The sequence below is a fragment of the Maylandia zebra genome, linkage group LG20, assembly GCF_041146795.1.
Source record: "Maylandia zebra isolate NMK-2024a linkage group LG20, Mzebra_GT3a, whole genome shotgun sequence".
Classification (NCBI taxonomy): domain Eukaryota; kingdom Metazoa; phylum Chordata; class Actinopteri; order Cichliformes; family Cichlidae; genus Maylandia; species Maylandia zebra.
In genome coordinates, this window is record NC_135186.1 from 14,400,755 (window position 1) to 14,420,280 (window position 19,526).

General features: G+C 41.2%; 2 protein-coding genes across 2 annotated transcripts; both read right to left on the minus strand.

Moving 5' to 3' along the window:
- Positions 1–76: 76 nt before the first annotated feature.
- On the minus strand, positions 77–15,201 carry fam50a (family with sequence similarity 50 member A). The gene is made up of 13 exons (XM_012923048.3): positions 14,962–15,201; positions 14,142–14,226; positions 13,923–14,022; positions 9,106–9,227; positions 8,208–8,281; positions 7,758–7,824; positions 5,866–5,927; positions 5,652–5,728; positions 5,119–5,173; positions 4,866–4,914; positions 3,222–3,292; positions 2,144–2,254; positions 77–292 (listed from the first exon to the last, which is right to left on the minus strand). Exons 1-13 carry the CDS (start codon positions 15,070–15,072, stop codon positions 284–286), a joined length of 993 nt encoding a protein of 330 aa, XP_012778502.1. The 5' UTR covers positions 15,073–15,201; the 3' UTR covers positions 77–283.
- Positions 15,202–15,644: 443 nt separating this feature from the next.
- cav4b (caveolin 4b) lies at positions 15,645–19,395 on the minus strand. The gene is made up of 5 exons (XM_023153135.3): positions 19,060–19,395; positions 18,729–18,822; positions 18,360–18,643; positions 17,196–17,383; positions 15,645–16,141 (listed from the first exon to the last, which is right to left on the minus strand). The coding sequence occupies exons 3-5, from the start codon at positions 18,636–18,638 to the stop codon at positions 15,958–15,960; spliced, it is 651 nt and encodes a 216-aa protein (XP_023008903.2). The 5' UTR covers positions 18,639–18,643; positions 18,729–18,822; positions 19,060–19,395; the 3' UTR covers positions 15,645–15,957.
- Between the last annotated feature and the right edge of the window lie 131 nt (positions 19,396–19,526).

The window sequence follows — 19,526 nt, forward strand, 5'->3', positions numbered from 1 at the left end:
TGGCAAGTCTATTAAACCTAAGTATCAGGTGAGGAAAAACAAGTCATTGCACAAATTTCACCAAAGACCTTTGAGGTGTTAGCCAGGTTCATTTTATTCAGCAGATGTTCCAACAAAGGTTTAGGAGTAATCAACTATGTACACAAAAAATTTTGTTTTCAAATAAAACCAATCAAATGTTGAAAAGAAATACTGACATTAAAACAAATAATAGAACAAGTAAAGATGGAAATTAGCAACTATTTGCGTCGAGGACCGGACATAGCGATGGAGCATCGGCGTCTCATCGGATCTGGAAAACAAAAAAATATTATGTAACGCCAAAAGAATCAAATACAAACACGCTGATTAGATAGAGTGTATCATGCATGCTCCTCATCAAACTGCCATATTTTTTTTCCAGGTCCTGAGGCTGAAAACAATGAAAAACAAATAAGAATAAAAAAATCGCCTTGTGCAATACCACAAAAGGCCACTAGATGCTCAACAAACACTTGAGCTTTTCCTCTATTCCCACTGCAAACAGTCATCCAGTCATTGGAGTGTCAATAAACTATTTACTCACTAACAATCAATGATAAAGTAATATCTAAATAAGCTGAAACAGCTGCTTATTTGAAGTATTACAGAATTTTGCTCATTTTTAACCTCCTAAGACCCAAACTCTTTCATGGCAAGTATTTTTAATTTCTCTTTGATATTTGGGCTGATTGGAACCTGATGAATGTAAAAACAAAGAATTTCCTGATTTCTGTTTCTAAGAAAAATTAGAGCCACATACATTTGTTTAAAATTTAGATAAAACAGTGGCAGTATAATGTCCTCGTAAGTGGATATCAGGCCCTTGTAGAGCAAGATTTAGTATTTTGGTCTAAATAACCCAAAATGTGATGTCCACATATGTGGATGCCAGGTCCTAGGAGGTTAAAGCAGTTCTGATTATGTTCATTTCCAGCCTCAAAGCCTTTTTTTCTTGGACTACTAGAGTTTCCAGAACCATCAAGTCAGCCTGAAACCAGCGGTTAGACCTCACTGCTCTGAAGCCGCCTCGTGTAAGAAAGCACTGATGAGGGAAGAAGCTGTACCATGCAGCTTGCAGAGCAGAGTCCCAGAGGTGCTCATTAAAGTTTCACTACATTTGTAATATATGTGCTTAACAATTTCCAGCAATAAAAAGCCTTGCAATTTTCTGCATTTAAAAATTAAATGCATGCCATAAAGTGAAAAGCATCTTCTCAGTCACAATGTGACAGTACAAAGCTCTGGACTTCCTTCCAGCATCCCTCTGAACAATTACAAAGAAAACTCGTGCCACAAATCATCCTGTCAGCACGCAGCAATGAGCCTGACGCAGGGAGCAGAAATATCATTACATTTCTCCCATGCTATTTCTCTTCACTGACTCATCATTGAATCCAGGAGCAACTTTAAAACCCTGCTCATTACTCAGGCCACAGCTACAGTACCACAGCTTTCATGTAGAGCAGCTTGCTCTGACCTTGGATTTTCCCCTTTATTATGCTCTTATAAGGATGCCACAGGATCAGACTGCCAGGTACACTCATAGATTTCCCATGATGCACTGAGCAGTATACATGTACCTTCTTCTTTTCACTCCTCATGTGCTTTTGCCAGCACTGCATGTCATTAACTCTTGTCTCACTGTGCTCTTCATTTTGGTCTTTCCTTTCTCCTCACCTCATTCAGCAGATGGCTGGCCCTGTCTGACCCTGGTTCAGGGTCACTTCCTGTTTAAAGGGAGTTCTTCCCATCCTGCTTTTCACAGGTAATCCAATATTTGGGGTTTTTCTCTCTAATATTGTGGGGCTTTTATGTCCCATATAGAAGCGCCTTGAGATGACTGTCACTGTGAAAAAGCACTATATAAATACAACTAAACTGAAACTGAACTGCACACATGGAAGATATATTAGAGTAATGAGGTCCAGTCATCTCCCCTCTGCCTCGCATTCTGGTGCTCCACCTGCAGTTAATGATGAACCTGAGAAAAGCTGGGTCAGCTTCAAAGCTTTGCTTGCAGCGTTGGTGGTGAGGCCACACAGAGCCAACGAGACTCCAATTTAAAATGAAACTGGGGAAATAACCAGCTGATTAATTTTTGCTTGGCAGAAATGACTCTTACCGTGTATTTGTCCCATTTCTTCTCAGGATCGTATGGCTCCCAGCGACTAGCAGGGAAGATATGCTTGTTCTTCTCATACCAGCTCCTCAGCACCACTTTCCCTGCATGAGACTTGAGGTAAAAGAGCAAAGCTGCACTTAATATTTTTGTTTGTTTTCACAATACAGCATGGGTGGAGAATACATTTTACAGAAATATTCAGACATTTCTGTCCCTAAAACCAGTCAGGACAGCCAGACCTCCAAAGCCTTCAACGATACACAATCCATATGACATCAGACCCCCACTGCTCAGTTTGTGGGTACACAGTGGATTGGACCCATGTGTCTCAGCCACATATGCTTGGCAAGTCAACAAGTCCAAACGTGGCTCTAGGGTGTGGTATTGGTTTCTTCTACATTAGTGTCAGTGTAAAGATGATTTCTGGGTAAGCAAAATCTGTTTTCAAACTCTGAAAACACAACTGCAAACTACTCAACATTCTTCCTGTCAAAGAGGACAATTTAGGACATTTTAAAGGATTTTTATCCTTCTAAATTAAGTGAAGAGAAAAAAAATCCTACTAATACATGATGAAGAGACTGACTCATTTCAAGTTAGACGTTGCACAGGACAGTAAACTATTAAATTAATGCTGTTTTTACATTTTACAATCAGAATTCAGTGACTTGTGATACTTTTAGGCTCCGACACTGATGTATCAGTCCAATTAACAGTGTGTGTCTATTTTTGTGTCAGTTTTACATTTTATCTCCATTTTGGTCCAGAATTGATGCTTGCTTAATTTTTTCAGTCTACCTATATGTAGCGCGCTGCCTTGTTTCTTCTGTTTGCTCTCTCTCTGATCTCGGCTTGTGTCTGACTTCAACATCACACTCTTTCTGTTCATTCCTCTATAATCTTATAAACTCCCTTTCCTGTATCAGATACACAAATATTTCATCTTTCTTATGAGTATTTCTAATCAAAGCAACTGTAGAAACAGACTTATGACATTTCTTTTTTTGAGTACTTTAGGAGTAGCTCTAATCAGCTAAAAAAAGGAAACCATTTCCCATAAACTGTTTTTCCCCCTCACCTCATCTTTCTCCACAGTGGCATCATTGACCAATCGGATATCATCGTGGACATCAAAGCTGAACAGAGGGCCTGCGGAGAAGAAATATCAACTGGGTGAAAAAGCAGAAAACTAAGAAGCATGAGGCATTTAAGAAAGAAAGAATTTCCGACACATAATTGCCTCATGATAATATAAACTACAGAGACTATAACATCCCCCATGGGCCCAGATTTAACCCCTATAGGGCTGGTGGAGGGACTCTCTGCTTTTGTTTCCAAGCTTCTTAGACTATCAAAGTGCAGTGATTAATGAGACTCTGTTAGAATGAAGCCTGAATGTTATAACTAGTGATGGGATTTCCGGCTCTTTTTAGAGAAACAGCTCTCTCGGCTCCGAACCGGCTCTTCAGGTTGTTTTGTTGCGTTAATTAATTTATTATTAACAACAATATAAAATTATGCACAAAAAGAATGTTGAAATTATTTTTAAAAACTGTTCATTTACCTGTTACCACACACCAAATCTGGTCGATGGTACTTCCTGGCTTGTGTAGCCACTAGTTAACAAAAGCTCAACACTGCGCTCAGCATCCTGGAGCACTTCTGTTGTGCTTCGGAATTTGCATTTGTTTTGGAGTTTGTACTAAACTAAATAAACTATAAAATACAAAAACCAACTATTTACATTTCAACTTTTAACTATTTAAATTTTCAGCTTTTTCCTTTTAAACACATTTAAAGTGAAACAGCACAAAACACTGCAAACCACAACACAATTAAATATATATTAAAATATGCAAAACAAAAAAAAAGATGCACATTCTCTGTCATATGGGCCGGGGATGATTTTTTGGGAGAGTGTTTTCCTGCTTGGAATTCCATACACAGGATTCACTGCATGAATAAACTTTCTGAATCCTTTATCATCCGCAACTGAACAATAGTTGTGGATGATTACTATACCTTTCTAATGTGACGTTGTTGTCTCTTTCTCTCTCTCTCCCTCCCGCTCTGTTCCTGTGCTACTGCGAGTGTAACTACCGCCCCTCCCCCCTCTTCCCAGCGCAAAGCACAAGGCTCGCATGCGGAGTGAAGCGGAAAAAAAAGTGCGAGAGGGGGTGAGAGAAAAAAAAACAAAAAAAAACACGACTTGCATCGTTGACTTCAAAGATCCGGCTCTAAGAGTCGTTTCGTTCGCGACCGACACATCACTAGTTATATCAGATTAGGGGTAGCTAAATGTGGACAATATTCCTGGTCTCGCGCTTTTCTCTTTAGACACCCGCAGTCTAAAGCAACAACATACAAACATGTCCAGAATAAAATCCCCCGTCCACTTATCGCGATTGGACGAGCTGTGCTATTTAACTTTAAATTGAATATGAAATATTGTGTAAAAAAGGAACGACACAAAATGCTATTAGTTTAAAAACAAGGATTAATAAACACTAAACCACAGTTGATTTCTAACAAAACATTCTGGTTTAATGAGGGACTATTTATGTTTGGGCCTTTGTGTCACATGTCACTGTGGCTTGGTTCATCTTTTATATACACTCTATAGCACAACAAAAATGTTTTATATTAGAGCTTTTCTATCGTCTGTAGCAGGAAATTGGGATATTGGATGTCAACAGTGTGGAAGCTGTTGATGCCTGATTACCTGATTTGCCTCTGGCTTTGGTCACAATGAAGTCATAGAAACTGTGATGCTGAAGGAGACAAGGAGACAAACAACTTTACATCAAAAACAAAATTCTCTTTCTGATTACAATCTACTAGTGTGACTACACTTAACTATCAAAGTGAATTTGAATGGCGCACAGGTGTTTAAACAAGAGAGGGAGGAAAAAAGGGAAAAAAAAAAGTTAAGCAAAGGTTTGGCAGCAGTTAACTGGGTGTGTCACAGCACTTACATGGGGGATTATCAGATCTTCTTTAATGTACATCAGCTGCTCTACTCCAGCAGATCTGTGGAAAAAAATCCCATTTATCATTTTGTCACATCCATTAACTCCAAGGTGCCTTTTTTTTAATGTCTCCATGGGAACTGAAATAAAACACTGGGGCTGACAGCAATGCTTCAGTTTATCACTCTAGCGTTAAAAGATGGAGAAACTGAGAAGGACACATGATGTGCGCCAAGTCAGTTCTGGCAAGTCAGAAATTGGCCAGCTGTTCACTGCAGGAGGTCTCTTACAGACAGCACTTACACCACTGTCAAAGCTTTTTTTCCTTACACAGACAACATCTTCACTCTACTTTTACTCATCGGTGTCAATTTCAGCTGATGCCGCATTCAGTTATATGATGGCCTGTAGTGATGAACACTCCCACCATGGAACCTTCTTTTCGTATGGCATAACTGCAGCTACTTTTGTAAATACCTGCATTCTCAAACAGTCCGAGTGAAAAACAAAAATGATCCTATTTTCATGTCTAAACTCACCGGAGCTCGCTGAAGTCCTTTCTGAGGACTTCCAGGGCTTTCTGCAGGAAGTTCTGAATGGTGTTACCTTTCTTCATCTGAAGCAGAAATACACAAACGGAGAGAAAACAAAAGCATGAGGAGAGAAACCGGTGTGTAAAGTGTTGCTACGCACGGTGCAGATAACATTTTTTTTCTCCTTAAAAACCTCAGTGCCAGTTGGTTCAATCTTTACCTTGACAGTTTTCCGATGTCCAGAGCCGTCCCAGTAACTGAACGTAATCTCAATCTCTTCATCTGATGACACAGATGCACACAGTTATTACAGATTTAGAGAGACATAGGGTTGCGCACTGCTGTACTGCCACACTGATTTCATAATAATGCAATAGCAACTTTTTAATTAGGATGTTCGTTTTCAGATCACCGGGGCCCTGCAGCCTGATGCACACTGCACCCAGCCCCTGCAGTGCCTTCTAAAAGTAATGAGGCCCCAAGAGGGTGAGTCTGGTCTCCGTGACCGGACCGCACGGGCTAGACGCAGACAGACATCCAGTGGAGCTCAAAGACCTTGGTGGTTGTAAAGAAGGCCCAACAGTGTCTCCATTTTCTGAGAATCCTCAGAAAAATGGACGTGAAGAGGGAGCTGCTGATTGTCTTCTACCGTTGCTCCACTGAACATGTGCTGACATGCTGCATCTGTGTGTGGTTCTCCAGCTGCACCATGGCACACAAAAAAGCACTACAGAGGGTCATTAATATGGCCCCAAAAATCATTGGACATCCTCTTCCCTCCCTGAAGGACCTGTACAGCATCCTACAGGACTGCACACATCCAGGACACCGGGTGTTTAAGCTGCTGCCGTCTGGCAGGAGATTCAGGCTGCTGATGTCTCGGACAAACAGACTCAAGGAAACCTTTACAACAGGGCAATAGCTTTGTTAGCTCAATGCTAACAGCTGACCTCATTGGATACCTCCCTGGTGTTTTTGTTTGTTTTGTTTTTGTTTTTGGGGGGCAATAACATAACAATAATAATAATAATGATAATAATAATAATGTGCAATAAACATTCACTCATTCTTTTATTTATTTATTAAGTCATTCCTTTTTTTGTTCATATCTTTCTTGCACTTTAAAAAAAATCCACTTTAAGTTACTGTGTTGTGTGTAGTGCCAACGTGGGACGCTTTCCAACTTCGTTGTACTATTGTACTAGGTATGACTGTCCAATGACAATAAAGAGTCATCTTCTCCTAAAGCTTGGCAAATAAGCGTTCTTCCTGGCTCTGAATCACTCTTTGTCAGGCCCTCACCCAGGACTAATATGACTTGGGAGACACTACCTGAGGCAAAAGCATCTAACCACATTGCTTCTAGGAAATCCAAGTATACACAAACTGCTCCACTACAATAAGGTGGAGGATGTGGCTCCTCCGACAGAACTTCAACAGCATTCTGAGGGTCAGTGAGTCTGAATGGACCGTGTTCCTAACCTCCACTGCTGAAGCGGCTGCATGGAGCTGTAGCTAATACTTGTAGTGGTGGTAATCCCTGAACCAGATGGTAGACACCAGAGGTGAAGGGAGCTTTCAAGCTAAAGCAGGAGTCTTATCGAGTACTGCCCGAGAAGAGTTTGGCTGTGGCGGTTGCTGGTATGGGACGGTTCAGTGAAGTTGTACAGAAAAAAAAGAGTTGAGATCACAGTGATCATGGCAGTTGAACTTTGACTGTTTTCATTGTACTAGTTTGCGTGCAAATATAGAGACCTTCAGAGCTTTTCAGTAAGCCATTCATTCAACGGCTCTGGGGATTTCAGGAGGAAAACAGTTCCCATTGTTATTTAAAGGTTGTGAGATGACGGTTAGGCGGCTGGGTCAGAGCAAACAGCGATGTGCACAGCACCTTGTCACACTGCCACTAGCACAGTGACACTCCCATTGCAAAGAACTAAAAAACATGCTGGGCTCAGGGGAAAACACTTTGGTCGGCACTTCACTTTGAGGAAAGTGTCAACTGTCCTCACGGAAAACATCCAAAATGGATCATTGTGTAGCTCCTGCCTGCCTCCTTGTATTCAGCATTAAAGTGATCATCATTACTTACTTTGTAATCCTGATACTCACTCTTAATTTTCTCCTGTTTGAGCTCCCACTCCTGCCTGAGCTCCTCTCTGAGCCGGTTCTCCTCCTCCTGAGTACACAAAGCCCATCAGTGGAGCAAAAATACTTAGAAACAAGTTTTACATTTAAAGACGATCAGATTACAGAAGATTGACAACACCACCAACTGATCAACAGTGACACCAACTCTTAACTTTTGAGCTCCAATTATTCAGAAATCTGTTTGTTATTTTGCTGACATGGACAACTGACAGTGAAGTGGAGCTACTTGTGGAGAGGTAATCATTCATCACTTCTTAGCCTTCGCGTTTCTTAAGATTTGCAGTGTCTGGCAGCTTGCCAGGTAAAACAGAGCACAGCTGAACATACATGCAGAGCTAAGAAGAGCCAGAAGTGCAACCATATTATGTTATCACACGCTCATGGAGTTAATGTGATTTACAACCACCTCACCTCCCTGTCTCGATCAGGCAGGAAACTTGTGTCCACATCTGGATTTTTCCCCAGCTTTTTCTTCTTGACTGGATCTACAAGACAAAACCAAAGATCAATAAGAAATCATGTGACATCTAGATTATTTATGTTTTAGCAGTACAAGAAAAAAAAAATCACAGTTATTAAGCAGACTTTAAAATCCAAGACTGTGTTAGTCACCAAGTCTAATTAAGACTCTTACAATCTCTAATGAGAAAGACCAAACCAAGTCACTGTATACATGAAGATAGACAAGGCCATCATGACTGAAACCCCATTGTGGAGACGTAAACTGAGGCCATCTTTGAGGGGTGGCTCAAGATTTTCGCACATTAACTTTTGATCTTTCTGGAATTTTATTTGGCAATAAGAAAATAACTGTGATCACCACCATCAGTCTGCACTTGTTGCCTCACGGTGGTGACGAAATCTCTGAGTGGGGTGTTTTGTTACCTTTAATCTGTATGAACACACAGAAAAGACTTTGGCTGCTCCTGCACCACTGCTGCTCTTAACATAACTCTTATGGTTACACGTGGGGTCTGGCCAGCAGTACTGAGTATTATCAATCCCTCTAATCTGATGATCTAAACGACTTGTAAGGAGTGACGTATAACTAATTGTATAGTTCAGAAAAAGAGAAGCGACAAATCAACAAGTTCAAATTAACCTTTAACAAGTATAACGAGATCTCTGCCGCTTCTGGAATTCAGATTAGTCTCCCTGCAGGGCTCGGTCTGAACATGTTCATTTCAGCAGTAAGGCTCTGACCTAATCTAACAGATTTAGAAGAGATTTTAAACAAAGTTACAGATAAAGAAAGAAAACTGCTTCAGATGACTGAGGCCTTAACGTCCCAAACAGAACGAATGCTCACAGTCTTGCTCTTCCTCTTCATCCTCCTCCTCCTCTTCCTCATCCTCGGGATTAAATGACAAGCTGGCTATTTTCCTCTTCTGTTCCTCCTTTCTCTTTTTCTCTTTCTGCTTCTCGAGCTTGCTGGAAAGAGAAGAGAAAATATAAATATTGACCCATCGAGACACAAGAGGGTGTCCGTGAAAGCAAATACTTACAGTCAAACAATTATTTGCTGCTGAGCTTGGCTGAGCTGAGCTAGAGCCCAGAAAAGAAAATTTACTGTTTACACGCTGTGATAAGCTGCTTGTAGGTTTCATATGTTTGGCAACGCAATTCAGGTTGGACAGCACCAAGGAGTGTTATTCATCTGTATTTTATTTGGGTCCTTAGAGGGACTGCTTAGAGTTTCCTTAAACTGTTCACACAGACGTGCACTGAATTTGTTCTTTCTGTTGACCAAAACGAACTTGCCTGTATTTAATGATCTGGCAGCATTCGTTCACAAATGCAGAATTACTGCCAACTTAGTAAGAATACACATGTGAGGCATCTGGTGAGAATTTTAAAAACAAAAATTTAGAAGAGTTTGTTTCCAAGAAGCCCAACATTTCAAAAACAGGATCTGCAGGTCGGTGCACAGTCTGCATTCTTTCTGTTTCATCTGCACGGAGACTAACAGCCAAGATTTAAAAAAAGAAAACATTGATTTCAATTCAGCTGAAGTGAAATTATTACAGTGCACATAACTGAAGCGAGGCAGCTCCTGAAGTAGAAGGGTAACGTGTTGCTTACCAAAAAGGCCAAAAAGCTAACAATTTCCATGGGATGTACACACATCAGATACATTTCAGAAGAACTGAACTCAGGAACTACATTCACTATCCATCAATGTAAATTAGGCCATTTTAATAGTTTGATAAGCCAGTAAACAATAAACCAAAACAAAAAAGGTACATCACATATTTCTGTGACGCAGACGACATCTTCCACAACTTTTAGTCCAAAACTCAAAGATAGCAAATTTTGTAATCTGGTATTTAAATGTTTGGTATTTATGTTTAGCAATTATTTCCCAGAATTATTAGCCTGAAAAATGTGTGGGTACCTCACAAGTAGAAGGTTAAAAGTAAGAAAGGAAATAAATAAATGAACTTTTTTTTTTAAATGTGATCATTTGGCGACCTCTTCTGGGGGGAGCAGGGTTTGAACCACTGCTGCTGGAACGCTTCCTTTTAGACCACATCATTAAGCAGTACACAAAAGGACACCCCACAGCTGGTTCTCTGACATTTACTGTCATTACTTCCGGCGCCGCTCCGAGCTGGCAGCCAGTATCAGCAGCTCCGACCTGACCGATTCCTTTTTTCTCTTTAATAGTTGTTTCTTTGTTGTTCTTGTGTTTCTTGTTTTTGGACTGTTGTCCCCACAATGGAGCTCAGAATTCTATGGACAATCGTGTTCTTTATTATATTTTTTACAGCAGGCTGTGAGGTCCTGCACACTGTAACCAGCAGACTCCAAACACAGCACCCTCAGGCCCTTTTCCTGATCTCTGGGGGCTTTAATCACATCACATGTCCTCCACTCTCCCCACCTTCACCCAGTACGTCACCTGCCACACCAGAGACAATAAAACATTGGACTTATTGTATGCCAACACCAAGAAGGCATACAGCTCATCACCTCTCCCTCCCCTGGGGGGCTCAGATCACAGCCTGGTTCATCTCCAGCCTGTGTATAAACCTCTAGTACACAGAGAAACAGTTGTGAAACACCCATTAAGCAAATGGTCGGCAGAGACTGAAGAGGCCCTGAGGGACTGTTTCCGTTCTACTGTGTGGGACAACCTCTGCAGCCCCCTGGAGGATGACCTCAACAGCATCACAGACTGCATTACAGATTACATGAACTTCTGTGTGGACAACACCGTACCCATACTCATAAAGGTACGGTGTTTTTCTAACAACAAGCCATGGATAAATCCTGAAATTAAGGCTCTCCTCAAGGAGAAGAAGAGAGTCTTTAGATCTGGAGACAAACAGGAGCTGAGAGTTGTTCAGAAGAAGCTGAAATGGAAGATAAGGCAAAGGAAGGAAAACTACAGGAGGAAGATGGAAGAGCAGCTGCAACAGGACAACTTCAGAGGGGTTTGGAACAGCCTGAAGACAATCTCAGGACAAAAACCAACCCCCAGGCTGCAGGAGACTTGGGGTGGGTGAATGACCTAAATAAACATTTTAATAGGTTTGATCAACCACCCATCCCTCCCCCAGCATCGTCCCCCCTGCTGCAATCTCCCTCATCTTCAGGGCCTGCCTGTCTTTCATCACAGGACTTCACACCTCCCAGCTCCCAGTCATTACACCCACCCCCGGCTTCTATAGACTCCAACATACACCCCCCTCCCCCAAAATCCACTCTTTCTATCTCAGCACTTCAAGTGAGGAACGAGCTTCGCAAGATCAAGGTGCGAAAGGCTGCAGGTCCAGATGGCATCAGCTCCAGGCTCCTGAGGTGCTGCACAGATTAACTGTGTGGCATCCTAGGATATCTGTTCAACCTGAGCCTGTCACTGGGGAAAGTACCACAGCTGTGGAAGACCTCCTGTGTGGTACCGGTACCAAAGACCTCCCATCCCAAGGACCTCAGCAGCTACAGGCCGGTAGCCCTGACATCACATCTGATGAAGACCCTCGAGAGGTTGGTTCTAAACCATCTGCGCCCCCTGGTGAGTTCTTCATTGGATCCGCTGCAGTTTTCTTACCAGCCTGGCATCGGGGTGGAGGACGCCATCATCTACCTCCTGCACCAAGCTCTGACTCACCTGGAGAAGCCTGGAAGCACTGTGAGGATCATGTTCTTTGATTTTTCCAGTGCTTTCAACACCATCCAGCCACGACTTCTGAGAGACAAGCTGGAGCTATCGGGAGTGGACCACCACATGTCCCAGTGGATACTGGACTACCTCACAGAACGCCCACAGTATGTGAGGTCACAGGGTTGTGTCTCTGATACGCTGGTCTGCAGTACGTGGGCCCCACAGGGAACTGTGCTGGCACCGTTCCTCTTCACCCTCTACACTGCAAACTTCTCCATCAACTCCCCACGCTGCCACCTACAGATGTTCTCTGACGACTCTGCCATAGTCGGCCTCATCCCAGGTGAGGACGACTCAGAGTACAGACAGTGGACTCTGGACTTTGTAGACTGGTGTCAGCAGAACCACCTGCTGATCAATGCTGGGAAAACCAAGGAGTTGGTGGTGGACTTCCGGAGACGCAGACCCACCACACTGACACCAGTGAACATCCAGGGAGTGGACATTGAGATAGTGGACTCTTATAGGTATCTGGGTGTTCACCTGCCTGAATAATAAACTGGACTGGAGCCACAACACTGATGCTCTTTACAGGAAGGGTCAGAGCAGACTCTACCTGCTGAGGCAGCTGAGGTCATTTGGAGTACAGGGAGCGCTTTTGAAGACCTTCTATGACTCTGTGGTGGCATCTGTCATTTTTTACAGTGTTGTATGTTGTATGAGGAAGGACATTTCTGCAGGTCCTTCCTCCCTGCAGCTGTCAGACTGTACAATCAAAACTGCTCCCAACAATCACAGATGTTTACATCTGCGCTGTAACTGCAATAATTCAATCAACCAATTCGCACTACAACCTGGTTTGCCTCTTATCTGTAGTTAATTTTATTTTATTTAATAACTGTACAGTACTCTGTTTATAGTAACCATTGTCCTTAATGTAAATATCTAAGAAAAATTGTGTATGTTTCTGTTCTGTGTCCTGTTTGTATATGTGTCTTTCTGGCTGCTGTTACAACCAAATTTCCCCTTGTGGGACAATTAAAGAATTATTCTATTCTATTCTTCTATTCACACACCACACCACCAAGGAGAGTTAGATCAGCCACAGACCAGATGCTACATTATCTGGATACACTTATCCTAACTTGGGTAATCCTCTCATTCATTTCAGCGTTTCCCCTGCACATTCGCACGACAGGGCTGACCCTGGTTGCATCTAACTAATCGCAAATATGGATAAGTATCCTCGCAGCAGAGCGACTGATTTCATAAAAGAAGATCAAATTATAGTGCAGGAAAATATGACGAGGTAAAACACATAATAGAAACTGAAATTCACACGGCGATGTGAGTGTGAGGAAAAGCACTGTGGAGTGTTACAGTATTAAAAATGTGCACTTTAACTGCTCCGGTCAGTAAGACTGGAAAACAGCTGCTATATTCAGAAGAAAGAAAACAAAACTGACTGCGTGAGTCAACAGACTTATCAATATCACAACTCTATCAATAGGACATGAGAGAATCTGATGGATAGCAATCAATTATTTCTGCAGCATCGGTGCCGTTTAAGAGAATAAAGAATTCATATTAAAAGAAAATTCAAACGTAGGCTTAGTCTACATGCAAGTTTGATATGAGGTAAGCAAATACAAACAGGCGCTATGTCATATATTAATTGATTAATAGTTAATTAATTAATTATTGTTCATAGAATAAAACTGCTGTGAAACCATTCGCAGACAATAGGAATCAAGTAATAAAGTGGTGTTTAAGAATCTATGTCCATCTGTGCTCGTTGGGCAAAAACAAAAACTTTAGACCCTCCTCCAAATGTCCACGCCCAGAAGTCTGGCTGATCTTCTGGGAACGGTGACGCTAATTTCTGGAAATGTAGTTGTTGTTAAATTACTGGAAATCCAGCTGTTTTCCTCAACCAAGGTTGAAACTTGAATTTAACCAGATAAGACTGAATCCTGGATCGTAACAGAGGCCCCAGAGCATCAGTAAGAAAAACTCACAGCTGGAGTTCCTTGGACTGCTCCTTCTTGGCCAGCTGTTTCTCTCGCTCTTTTACCAGCGCCTCCTGCTTGGCTTTCATATCATTCAGTGTCACCAGACCTGATCAAGAGATTTAAGAGAACAAAGAAACAAACAAAAACCACAACAGGTAAATTAAAAAGTAAGCAAGAATGCCAGAAACAAATCATCCTAATCTAAATATAACACAACACACTCACCAACTGTGCTGGACTTCAGCTCTGCCTCTACAGCATCATAGTGAGCCGAGAACTTCTTGTCAATGTTGGACTTGACCATGTTGTCCTATGAGAAAACACACACACACAGTGAAGGCTCAGTGAAGAGCAGGTCAGGCATGTTGTTATCCTGGTGTGGTCACAATATTAGAACAGATCAGAGAGCCCTTACAGCCTTTGTCTCAAAAATCTTAGAATTCAAACAGAAATTTGGACAAATCTCTCATTTTAAACATTTTTTCCCATGTTTTATGCGATTGTAACGGTAAAGTAGTTTGTTTCGTGTATAAATACCTGGATCGAACTACATAAAAAAAAGTTAATTATGTATCTGTGTCTGTGTATCTTGATGACACAGCAGATTAGCTCATAATACTGCTGATCACCATAAGCTAAACTCAGCACAGTAGTAATACACAGTACAACTGTCTATAAGTGGTGCTACATTTGTATTGTGCTTCTTTGTTACTTTATCTGCACAAATAAGAAAAAATGTTAGAGATAGCATTTGATCTTTGCCACCACTACCTAGATTCAAATATTGTACAGGCGTGTAGTTTAAGGAGCTTAAATAGCAATACAATATTTTGTGAGAGATGTATGCCCTCTAAAATCATCACAGATCCATCCTGGCCACCCCACGGACAATTTCCTGGCTCCGCCACTGTCCTTCACTCGCTTTGCTCCCGGCCTTACGCGACTGCGTTCTGTCGTTTTGACCACTTATAAACGGCTAAAGTAGCTCTCATTGACACTGAACTATTATTGGACTTGTTATAATCAAGGGGGAGAAGTTCCAAACCTCTGCAATCTTCTGCTTTAGTTGCTCCAGCTGCTCTCTTTCTTTTTCACGCTTCTTCATGAGCTGCATGGCCCTGCCAGCCTCACTGGCAGCGCCTTTGTACTGCGCCATGTTTTCAAAATGAGCTTAAAAAGATATTTGTTCAAATACAAGATTAATAATAAAATCTCTCAGAGACTTTTCCAGAACTGTAAAGACAGCGTATCTCGCAAATCACAACAAGAAAAATGGCGACGGCGAAGTGCATGCCGGGTAGTTACGTATTAAACGATGCCTTCAAGGGCTTCAGGGAAGCTCGGAATAATTGTGGAAAAAAAATTTCTCTCTCGAAGCAATTAACACTAAGTTCGCATGCTTCAACTACTGATTAAGCAATCAATCAAAATGTTCTGATTAATTTGTGAAAATCATCCATAGTTTTTTAGGAAAAGCTGAAAAAAAAGCCCCAAAGCCAAGTTTGAAACAAATGAATAGGACTTATATTTTTGCTTCATAAATTATTTTTAAGACGAGATAATTATTTGAACATTTATATTTTATAGTATGTGTAAACTTTCTACTTAAAAAAAAAAACTAACTAAAAACAAAATATTTGTGACCTTAATATTTCTTGAAAGTTGTTTGATTTACACTCATATCTATTTCATTTTGGAAAATAAATAAATACCCAATATAAAAAAAAATACCCGTGGAAGTCTTGACATTTTTATTTGTAGTTTGTTTCAGCTTTCATACAAATAAACCAGAAATCAAATGATTAACAACAACAACAACAATAATAATAGTAGTAGCAGTAGTAGCAGTACATTTCTTTATAGCCTGATGGTGGAAATAATAGCAGAAATTGGTTTACATGTAGAAAACATTTTGAGTAGGATTAACAGAGCAGGTTAATAAAACATAAATAAAAAAAAACATGAAGAAAAAGAAAGAAATGAGAAATAGGCCCCCAATTTAAGCATTCACTCAGTCACCCACTGAGTGCATATCTTGCATTCATACTGTGTCTTTGTCTTTCATTTGAATCCAGTCCTTGTTCGACAGTGAAATTGCGATTTGGCTGCAGCAGAGAGCAACAGATGCACAGAATGGAGAGATGACAACGTTGACGGCACACATACACAAGGACCGCAGGCATGGAAGGAAAGTGTTGCTCAGCTGTATGCAGGGAACCAGAAACCTAGGCACAGACAAAGATCAGAGTAAGTTAGTGAAGACGGCTTAGGCAGCAGAAACACCTGTGTAATGTGTCTGAACACTCATGTGGCAAACAGCTACAGGAAGAGAGGCTGAGTTTCTCAGAAGTAAAGAGGGGCAGAAGTTCACCAGCTTGCAAAAATAAATCTATAAATTGTGAAACAATTGTTCAAACACCAGTAACAAAAACACAAGACTTGTCCAAAGCTGCAACAGCTGCACATTTACAAAGATTTTACATATCTCATCATCTATAGGACATAATCAAAAGATTCACACAAATTGGAGAAATTTCTGCGCGCATGTAACAAAGCTGAAAATTTGTACTGCTGAATATCTGTTGGCTGTGGTGCGACCACACTTGCAGTACAACAACAACAAAGTCTTATTTGACCCAAAAATCCTTTTACATTTATAAGTGAGACATCTGCAATACTGCTAACAGGATAGCCAAGACTGTAAATAAGGTTTCTTTTGCTTGTGTATGGAAGAGGATTAGGGCCACTGGAAAAAGAAAAGTGGGCTCTTCCGTACTTATGACCTTAGTCCACTGAGGTTTCATTTTAGTGAACCTTCCTCAGTGTCTAGAAGAGAGTTTTATTCATGTGACATTGGTATAATGTCAAGCAGGAATCTGCAAAGAAAGCTATTAAACATGTGACTGTCTGCAAACGTATTTCTGCACATGTGAATTGCGCCATAAAGAACTGCCCCTGCCCCTTAGTCCTAATCCTAACTGTATACACACAGTAAAACAGGATGCTGGTATGAACTGGGCAGAGACGAATATGTAAGGGGTTACATGACAACTTTGTCCATCTCTGATATATAGTCCATGCACTCAAATGTTATATTGAACATGTTTTAAAGTAGAGGCTGTGTCTGATGTTTCATTAGAGGCTAACTACACTCTTTCTTGCTAGGAAAAAAAAAACATGCCAATAATCCTAATAATACTGTGGATGTGTGTTTGTGGTTATTTGCAGATAAAGCAATGTGTGTCCAGAGGAGAAATATTTAATAACTCTCCAACATACCAGACATGAAGGCAGGTAAGAATGGCCAGGAAAATGCCACAAACGAGAGCGCAGGGCACAGCAAAAAGCAAGGAGAGGCACTGGTACGTCCAGATACGAGCATTCTCAAAGCCAGTGACGCTGTAAATCCACACTTGGTCTATGCTGTGAGGTTTGCTGGGTTCTGCCAACACATCACTGACCTCCACCTGTAAAAGGTAACAGGAGAGAACGCTGAGGCTGAACACAATAAACTAGCCAAAGTTAATTCTATTTTTATCAGGATAGTTTCAACTGCTATCTTGATCAGTTAGATCTTTAACATGACAACCATGCACAATGTGCTTTGGGAACATGCAGGTTTTGGTTTGTGTATCTGTACTGAAAGCTATTTCATTCCTATTCCTAGATATTCCATTATAACAGAAATAATTTATTATATTTTATGTTTTTTCACTCAGACAACTCATGTTGGAAACTATGTTTGCAGCAGGAAATTATCTGGAATATCTGTATCTGAGCGATCACTCTGGGAATACCATTCACAGCATTTCTGGTCAGCTTAATGTTATATTAAAAATGATTAAAAATGATCTAGTTAACTTCAAAATAAAACAATATAAAATGATTTAAATTCGTTTTATTATCAAAATGTCACAAAGTTTGGGAAAATGAAATGTGTCATGTCTGGCTTATCTGAGGTTTTCTGTTGCATTAACTCTTTCAATCAATAAGGGTTATTTCACTGCTGTTTTGTTGTGTTCTTTGGGGTTTTATTTGTGTCATCTATAGATTGTCCCATTTAACTCTTTCCAAAGAGAAAGAGCCCCCTCCCAAAAAAGCCAAAAAGAAACCCAGGGAAAAAAAATAAATAAACAGGGACATCTGTCTGTCGGATGGGAAAATGAGGGTGAAAATGATTGTGTAGCCTCACAAGTGTGCAGCATTTTAAAAACCAAGATAGTCTTATAAAGAGTGTACAAATTCCCCCAAAATACATTTTTATCTCAGATATTTTGTCATAGATATAGATAACAGTTCTGAGACTGGTCAGATCCAATTAGAAGGTTAAAAAAACAATTTTCTGGTAGGACTGTGTCTATGCATGTGACATCTGGATTTTAGGACTCAAGGGCAGATGTTGTGACAAAGCAGACTGATAATAAAGAGAACAAACATCAGGACCTTTAGGTGCTGGTTGATACCACGAGGATCCCTGCTGACAGGACGAGTAGCTGCTGCTGTAGGAGGAGCAGCAGGTGGAGCTGGAGCTATGGGTGGAGTCGGGGCCCTGGGCGTAGTCAGAGCTCCAGGTGGAGTTGGAGCTTTGGGTGCAGGGGTTGAGGATTTGGATGCAAACTCTGGGGGAGGAGGGGGAGTGTTTATCTGTTCTTCCCCTTCGTCGTTTTCATCGCTGTCGTCAATCTTACACTCCACCAGGCAGTCGTCGCTCACCATCATCATCTTCGCTAAAAGCAAATGTAAATGTTTGCATTCGAATCACGCAGAATTGTTGAAGCCAACTAGATTCAACCCACAGACAGAGAGACTCACTCCTCCAGCTGATTGCAGGCCAGTGTAAAAGCGAGCTGAGCTCTGGCACTTCCACCTGTTCTTCAGCCTCCCGAAAAAGAAGTCAGTCCAAAATCTGTAAATAGCAGCTGGTAATTTTAAGACGGCATTTTTAAATGGAAAGCTCTGCAGTGCGGCCAGTGGTCGCATTAGATACAGTGCAGCCAGTGGTCGGATCTAACACGTGTGCATTTAGAACATTTCTATCAAAAAGGTGAAAAAATATATCGGTGCGTCCTATGAAACTTTCAATTCAAGATTTACGATTCACCACAGAGGCAGCAAAGATATGAATAAATCATGTCTGACTTACCTTTTTTTTAAAAACAAAATGCTATCTTAATCCTTTCTCACTGACAGAGACCCTCAGAGAGAGAGAAAGATGGGGCAGGGGTGCTCTGCTTAGTGCTAATCTGAAATGTCAATGAGATCAGTTCAGCGGCTTCATCACAATGTCCCTCGAAGCTGAAGTGGAATTTACAGGACATGCAGAGACACAACACAGACACCTACAGTGTCTGACACCGACTTAGTGTGTCAGGAGTGCAAATGCGGTACAGTAGCTCTCTATGTGTGTGTGTGTGTGTGTGTGTGCGTGTGTGTGTGTTGGGTGGCTGTGTCAAGGGGTTATTTTAGGAGAAGGAGCAGACGGGTCCGAATGATCGCATTACAGAATTGGTGTGGTTTCCTAAAACAGAAACAATGACACATGCACCCACAGAGACCAATTATGTCGTAAACATGTTTCAATTAACATTAATACAACACTGATTCACCACA